Source organism: Anopheles aquasalis, chromosome 2, assembly GCF_943734665.1.
Source record: "Anopheles aquasalis chromosome 2, idAnoAquaMG_Q_19, whole genome shotgun sequence".
In the NCBI taxonomy this organism is placed as follows: Eukaryota; Metazoa; Arthropoda; class Insecta; order Diptera; family Culicidae; genus Anopheles; species Anopheles aquasalis.
This window is the reverse complement of record NC_064877.1, coordinates 10,317,501-10,325,000: the sequence shown is the minus strand read 5'-3', so window position 1 is coordinate 10,325,000 and position 7,500 is coordinate 10,317,501. Positions and strand designations below refer to the sequence as shown.

The 7,500-nt window shown below is 45.9% G+C and overlaps 2 protein-coding genes across 5 annotated transcripts in view; one reads left to right on the top strand and one right to left on the bottom strand.

The window, feature by feature from the left end:
• LOC126569361 (uncharacterized) overlaps positions 1-1,390 on the top strand; it is a 109,949-nt gene extending 108,559 nt beyond the window's left edge. For all 4 annotated transcript variants that reach the window (XM_050226392.1, XM_050226389.1, XM_050226390.1 and 1 more), the window contains one exon: positions 1-1,390. This exon is cut by the window's left edge and continues 2,389 nt beyond it. The gene's annotated coding sequence lies outside the window, so the exon portion shown is untranslated.
• Positions 1,391-1,483: 93 nt separating this feature from the next.
• LOC126570913 (relaxin receptor 2) overlaps positions 1,484-7,500 on the bottom strand; it is a 26,689-nt gene continuing 20,672 nt past the window's right edge. Inside the window, exons 19-22 of the mRNA XM_050229013.1 lie at positions 4,719-4,831; positions 3,956-4,032; positions 2,705-2,759; positions 1,484-2,625 (exon numbers count right to left, since the gene is read on the bottom strand). Of these exons, the coding sequence (XP_050084970.1) occupies positions 2,584-2,625; positions 2,705-2,759; positions 3,956-4,032; positions 4,719-4,831 (287 nt within the window). The 3' untranslated portion in view covers positions 1,484-2,583. The remainder of the gene's footprint in view (positions 2,626-2,704; positions 2,760-3,955; positions 4,033-4,718; positions 4,832-7,500) is intronic.

Below are 7,500 nucleotides of genomic sequence, written 5' to 3'. Positions count from 1 at the left end.
CTATCTCTCTCGCGCCGCTGTTCAAAATGACTACCAAGTGAAGCACACTAATCAGCAAATTTCTTTGCAAAGGCACCAAGCCGTTCTCCATTGTACAGGCACTAAAAATCAGGCCACCGAGTGTCCTAAACACCCATTTTCCCATTCGTTTTAAATCAAGAATCGACGTGAACGGCACAAAAGTGAAGTGAGAATCTTCTTTACCCTTTGAGGCAGTTCAGAACCGCACCTTCGAATTGTATAAAGTAATAAAATAATTCTAGTATCTCTATGATAAAGACGATTACGATACAATGGAGCACACAGGGGATCCAGACGAAGATGAGGAGAGGGAGAGAACTAGTAATTGTATTCGCTGTTCGCACAAGAATGAACGTTGGGGTGGTGAAAAAGAAGTAGAACGACGGAGAGTGACGAAAGAATTCAATCGACAGGAGCGCTTACCGGTTTAGCTAGGAATTTTGTTAATTGAATTATTAAAAAGTACTCTATATAGATATTTGTATATATTAAAGACTGAACTGTGTGTAGGAGGAATCCCTAAAGGGGGATGGAATCCCACCCCCTGCCTCTTTCCTAGCGATTGGGGATAGTGGCGCGATCGCGCGATCATCACGCAAAAATTGAGACCGGTGGCAATTCATAGTTTTCCCTCTCTTCCCTTTACGCGTTCACTAAGCTCACCCGTAAAGTCATGAGCCACGAAAGACGATAAGGTTGGAAGAGGACCTCGAGATCGAATGGAAACCCCGGTGTATTTTGTTATTTATTTGTGTGATCGCGTGCGGCGTACTACACTACAGGCGCTCTCGAAGGCGATAGACTAAGAGGGGAAGCCATTGTCGCAACAACAACAACAGAAAAACACACAACCAACGCAACAAGGCATCACAGGGCGCCGCGACGAGTTCGAGGACCATTTCTGTTGCAGAATACTTAAAAAGACGTAAGAAAAGATTTCCTAGTAGATGTTGCTAAGGGTTGCAGGTGAGCTTAGGCGCTACGAGCACATGGAGTGAATAAAATAGAAAAGAATTTGCCGTGACAGTGACCATCGAATGTGTCAGGACGGTTGCGGGCCGAGCGTTTCGCTGTTGAGTCGTTAAATATATGAAATTATTAAAAAAAAAACGGGAAGCGAACAGCAAGCAATCGAAGGGGTTAAATACCGATGCTAAAGCATATCGAGCAGGGAGGGCACGTTAAAAGGAGGGTTAAACCTGGGCGTTAATGATAATACTTGTAAGCGGTTGGTTACAGCGCCACCCTGTGCGGGACCGAACCAACCCAACCCGGTATCCCGGTTGCATGTGATCGAAGTAACCGATGGAGCCGATGGACAGAGGAATAGAAATGAGAATAAATAACAAGTGAAAATGGAAAGTAAATATGAAAATGTTCTGTGCAACGTATTATTTCTTTCAAACCAAGCCAGTGCGAAAGAGAAAAAAAAACTCTTGTCTTCTCTTCTCGGTGTTGTGATAACATTTAAATGTTACAAAATATGAACTTCACTTCGTCCAAAGCGACGCCCGTCGCTGGATAAAACTCTTAAAACGATGTCCGTTTTGTAGGCAAAACATTTTTTTTGTTTGAAGTTGGACGATACATTCCCAGTATTGTCTGTAGTGCTCCGCTTTTCCGTCAGTTCCACGCTTTCGCCTCAACTCTTCCAACCCCATTAAAATATAGTACATCGAACGGATAGAACGGGGAAAGTAGTTGAAAAAGCGATCTACTTAGGCTAGTCGTCGTCAACGCCGCCAAATCGCGCGACAACTCTGTGTTTCTGTGTCATTTAGTCGTTAGCCTCGGGAATTCTTCATTTGTGTCATTGAAATTCGTTGTCCTAGCACTCTAGTCTTTGTTCCAACGGGGGGAACGGGAAGTGGCCACCCTCTGTTCCCACATGCCGTTTCCCGGCGTGCATTTAAAGCTAAAATTTTGTCCTTGAAGCGGCCCATTTCCTTATTCTTATCACAGTTAAACTTCCCTTCAATCCTTCTATCTATCATATGCAAACAGACATACACGAGGGCGTGGCGGCGAGGACAATTAGAAATCGAATATCTCGGTGCCGGAATTGGAGGAGCGTTCCATCAACATCAACACCTGGACGCTGGCGGTCGATGATCGTTTCCGTCCACTACCACCACCGGTCGCAGTACCACCGCCGGACACTCCACGGTCACCGCCGGTGCCGCCGGAGCCACCGTTGCCACCGAAAGAAAGGAACCGTGCGCCCGGTGTGCTCGGGTTGCTTGGATCGAGAACAACGAGTGTCGTCATTTCGAGCGGAATGTCTCGATCGTCACGCTCCTGGTCGATGCTCGTGATGATCGTAGAAGGCGACGAAGGAAGCGAAGGAACCCGCAGCGATCCCTGTCGATGATGGTGGTGATGATGATGATGGTTGCTGCTGTTTGGCAAAAAACAGTGCCGATGATTCCGATGATCCGTGACCGTACCGTCCGTACCGGGGTGGTAATCGGTGTAGGGTCGATGGCGAACCCGGAAGCTACCGACGACGTTACGGCCGCCGTTTCCATCAGCTTCGGCCACGGGTCCTCCATTGTACATCTGCTATTTGAACTCGTACACCTTGGTGTTGGACGATAAGCGTTCCTGGAAGGGAGAGAGCCCGAGAATTAGTCAATTTCATCTCCGAACCGACGAATCCCGGTCCACTGCAGATCGCACTTACCCTTCGCTGCATAATCCTTTTGCTGCCATTGTGTGTGAACTGTGCCATACTGTTTCTGGTGGCGTGGCGGAGAAGGAAGCAAAAGGAATGATGAGGGAAAAAAATGAGAGGAAAGGTTCTTTGGAACAATCAAAATGATTAATCAATCGATCCATTTCCCAGAAATGGATTCGAACTCGTTGTCGAGATCGTCTTGCCACAAAGTGCGTGCTGGAAATGTGGCTCGCACAGCCACAGAGATTGTGTTTTTACTGCAACATTAATGATTGATAACCGATCGTAAATATTGATTTGCTGCAAAGTGGCAAAGCGGCCCTTCCAAGAGATCCCTTTCCGTTAATGAACTTTCGGCTGCTGTCTGTTTCGGTTGTTTTTTAGATAAACCATTTTAATGCTTTGATCCAGCGACGAAGTGGAACCGCGTGCTCATTAAACAAAGTTCGGGTAATTAACAGAAAAGAGAACCCCGTGAGAAACGGGGGAAAGCTCGAAGGATGATGAAATCCACACCATTCCCCATTGTTGTGTCCGTCGGAGAAAAAGGAATGGTCGAAAGGATACTAGAAATACACCGGTTTGGAAAGGATTAACCAGTGCAGAGTCAGATTTCAACACAAAACGATAATGAAGCGACGGAATGGAAGGACTGGGAGCTGCTGCCACGCTTTATCGAAGACAATAATGTCTGGAAAGAGAGCGGTAGAGAGCAGGAGTGTTGGTAGAAGAAAAAAACCGTCCTTTGTTTGGTAGCAATCTCCTTGCCGGGGGCCAGTTCCGGCATTTTGTGAAAAGGCAGAAAAAAAATCTTATCCGCTTCACAATTCACGCTTCTTCCATCACTTTACTCGCCGAGAGGCGTTTCATTCAGCATCGAAAATCCGACGCAAATTGATGCTCACTAAATCATATTTTGCTCTTCCCTTCTCGGTCCACCACGGACAAAAAGGGGGAGGGGGAGAGCATCAACAGGAGTCCCTTTGCAAGGCGTCACTGTGCTGATGGTTCTTTTCTGTTCCACGGTCGTTTCTCGCACTCCCATCGTCAGTCATTAAAACATCATTAGCTAGCCTTTTTCCGAGTTCCGGTGGATGTGCAGCCCTTGGACGCACGGACACTCTGATCCATCTCTGTGCCGTACCGTTACGAGCACAGGTGTGAGTAATAATTTTATTTTTCCTTTTCAGTGAGGAAATTTTCTTTTTTTCGTTTTTGAAGCAAAAGACACGAAAGACGCGGCGTACTCCTAAATACCTTGAATCGATCGCCGAATCGTATCCGTTGAGCTCGGGATGGGTTCCGCATGGTAATGTGTAGCAGAAACGTGCCAGCTGCAATGGTGAAATGGAAAATAATGATTGGATTTTTTAGGAATTTTCATCGTTCTCACGTGTTCCTTGTCGCACGTGGACATCGGCCGATTAAAAGTGCATAATTTAAAACTTCGAATAGCTACACTAGGCTTATGTTATTAGACCGTTTCTACACTGCGCCAAAATTTTCGCTGCCAAAACGAAACTTATTGGATTCCCATAGAAATCTTTTATATTCCAATAGGAATTTTATGGGAATCCAATAAGTTTCGTTTTGGCAGCGAAAATTTTGGCGCAGTGTAGAAACGGTCTTAGAGCGTTATAAAGTTTGACTTTTGCCGACAATTGCGCTACGAAAACGAAAATTTTCGCGCAGTGTAGAAACACATTAAGGTATCAGCAAAAAAAATAGCTACACTAGCGCCATCTATGCAACAGACCGTTTCGTTTACAGTCTAGCGTTCGAGAGTCATATATCCCTCTAGCGGCATACGCTCACACCATCCATCACGAACCATCTACACGTGGCGAATATTAGAGTGTTTCCACACTGCGCCAAAATTTTCGCTGCCAAAACAATACCTATAGGATTCCCATAGAAATCTCTAATAAATCAATTAAAATCTAAATACCACAAACCCTTTGGACTTGTGTAACCAATTTGGAGATTTTTCTTTTTTAATTACGCCGCATTTGCTACTCACCTGTTGCTTAAACTGCGCCGTTGTTAGTGTGTAGAGCACCGGGTTAAGGGCAGAATTGACAGGGAGCACCAGTACCGCTAGCCAGGCATACAGCGAAGGAGATATTTCATATCCTGCGTAGGAGAGAAAAGAGGCAGAGTAATAAATTTGATCAAATAAAGCAAATTTAACAATTAATTAATCATCTAATTTGAGCTAATTTAACGCTTTCCCTCTTTGCTCTCTTGTGGTTTCATCATATCACGCACTCTTTTTCCCTGGTGCCATTTCGCTTGCATGATAAATGACGATCGTTTTAACACCTACTCATACTGCACGCTGCGAACCACTCGTTTATCATCACTTTTGATGTCATTGCGATGAGTCCGGGGAGCATCAGACGTCGGCCTAGAAAACCTTAACATTCGACACAACCAACGGATTGGCATTTGACACCGAGGCAATATTCTCTCGAGAGAAACGACGCATTCACTATCATTTAATAAGGTCGCGTCGTAATTTTTGACGACATTTTGAAGGTTCAGGTCACGCATTTCCATCATTAATCATGGGACATTGGCATGGCATGGCATATGAATTGAATGTGTTATGAACTCTGCCAATCGCCCAACAATAAACATTTTGCCCTCGAGCAGCATCGATAGTCTGTTGCGGAGTTCCCTTGTTAGGACAACGCTTGGCAACCTCCTTTTACACCAGACATAGTCTGTCCTCAACCCGTAAAACACGGCAAATTATTAGTGTGTGTCTGCTGTCCTTTTGCAAGCGACAATAGCGAACGAAACCGAAGGAAAACAAAATAGAAAACATCTCCAGCGACTCCCGGTAGTGGATCTATTTTGGCTGGTCGCCAAAAAGTGGGCCACCGGAAGCGTGACATATCATGTTTTGCCTAACGAGATGCCAAACAGTGGACCTCTCTCGAACCCATACCGTACATAACACATCAAAGGCTAGCTCCAGCCAGGCCCTAAACTTGGAAGCATCGAACACCCCAAACTACATACCATGGACACCACCACAATCGGTCGGTTGGTGTGGTGTGGGTCGGTCGGACGGTTGGTCGGTTGGTGTAATACGATCAACCGCCAAACGACCACCACCTACCATCGGGATAGAAAAGTAAAATTTTCGCGTAAAAATAGGTGAAATAAGTGAGCTGCTCGTCCTCGTGCTGCTCATCCCTGGTAACACGATAATAGGAGTAATGCCATTTTATTTATGGTTCGGCAAAGGGTCGCGCCCAAAAATAGGACCACGGACCCACGGAACCACCGCCAGCATCCAACTAACCAAATAGGACCGGTCATGGTAACCTGGGGTGTGGGCTGTGCTGGGATAGAGGGATCAACTCGCAGCGTTTGTGTCGACGTCCTCGGCAGCGTCACTATCGGGCGCATCGGACGAGCCAGCTTGCGGAAGGCAGCATAGATTGCCTCCCTATCGGGCTATCGGTTTGCTTCCGAGAACGAAACATGAGCAAACTGGAAAGGGGATCCAGTGCGAGCGGTCTCCCCATGCATCGTTACCGTGGCGGTAAGCATGACAAAATGCTTCCACCACCACACCACCACCACCACCAGCAGCAGCAGCAGCAGTTGACGAGGTGAGGTCAAATTATTCTCCTTTTTTTAGGCCACGAAGCCTCCATTTCACTTCCTGGAAAGAGTTCATCTTCTCTGTAGTGCTCGTGGAGCGTGAAAAATCACCAGCCCAAACGGTGGAGGTCGTCGAGAAGTCAAACGAACTCAGAAGATGATAATGCATCGCCCAGGAGACACGAGCTACCATTCGCTCATCCATGTCATCAAACGAATCCACACAATTAGAAGATGCGTCTGGTTAGACTCATCGATGTGATGAAACGATACACGATGAACGAATGGAATTGTGTGTCGCGATCGGGATTGAAACGGGAAAGTAAATTGATATGTCATCCATTTCGCAAACGATTGGCTTTCTGTCAAATGCAAAGGCGAGCGTTTTAATGCAGAAAAGCCTTTAAATCCACACTTTAAATGGTAGATGATGATATGTCAAGCCGTACTTGCTTCAGTCAATGCTTACTGGATGCTAACCACAGTATGATGAACACAAAGCCAACACAAAGTAAGCTTTGAAGGATATACATTTCACCGCCATCTCGAATGTCATGCGTGATCCCTTTTTCTTCTTCTTATGCTCCTGTTACGCCCCTTGAAACCGTGGAATGAAACATTGATTAATCTGGCGAAAGAATGCTCTCGAATCGATGCGCTTTAATTTAGAGAGCACCAATATTGGGCTGTTCTCTTTAAAACTCACCCCCAAAAAATCCATACTAACCTCTACCTCTGGTGGTATAGAAATGTAAATCAAGGTATGTTTCATTAAAATGTCACCAACTAACGTGCTGTGAACACGTGTCAGTTGACTGGAAGCAGTGAATATTCTGCCACAATAATGCAATAATGATCAGATCAGCTGCTGTTTATTCGCATTACGCGTATGTGCCGTGTGTATGTGTGCTCGCAACCATCAACCACATCCGTCGTTCGATCGTTGTTATGCAATTTAGGAGCAGAAATGGTTTCCGGCGGTATTTCAAAGCCCGTACGCTACGCCATGTGCTCTGTGGGTTCACTCCCGGGGGGCAGAGGGAACGCTGGAAAGTCTTTACGCCTCGGTTGCAATGAAATCAATTAAATGTAACTCCGTCATCGATATTGGTGTGTGGGAACGGAAAGCAGAAACTGGAGTCTGGTCGATAAGAAAGACTTTCCTCGATTCGAAGGCAAAGAGC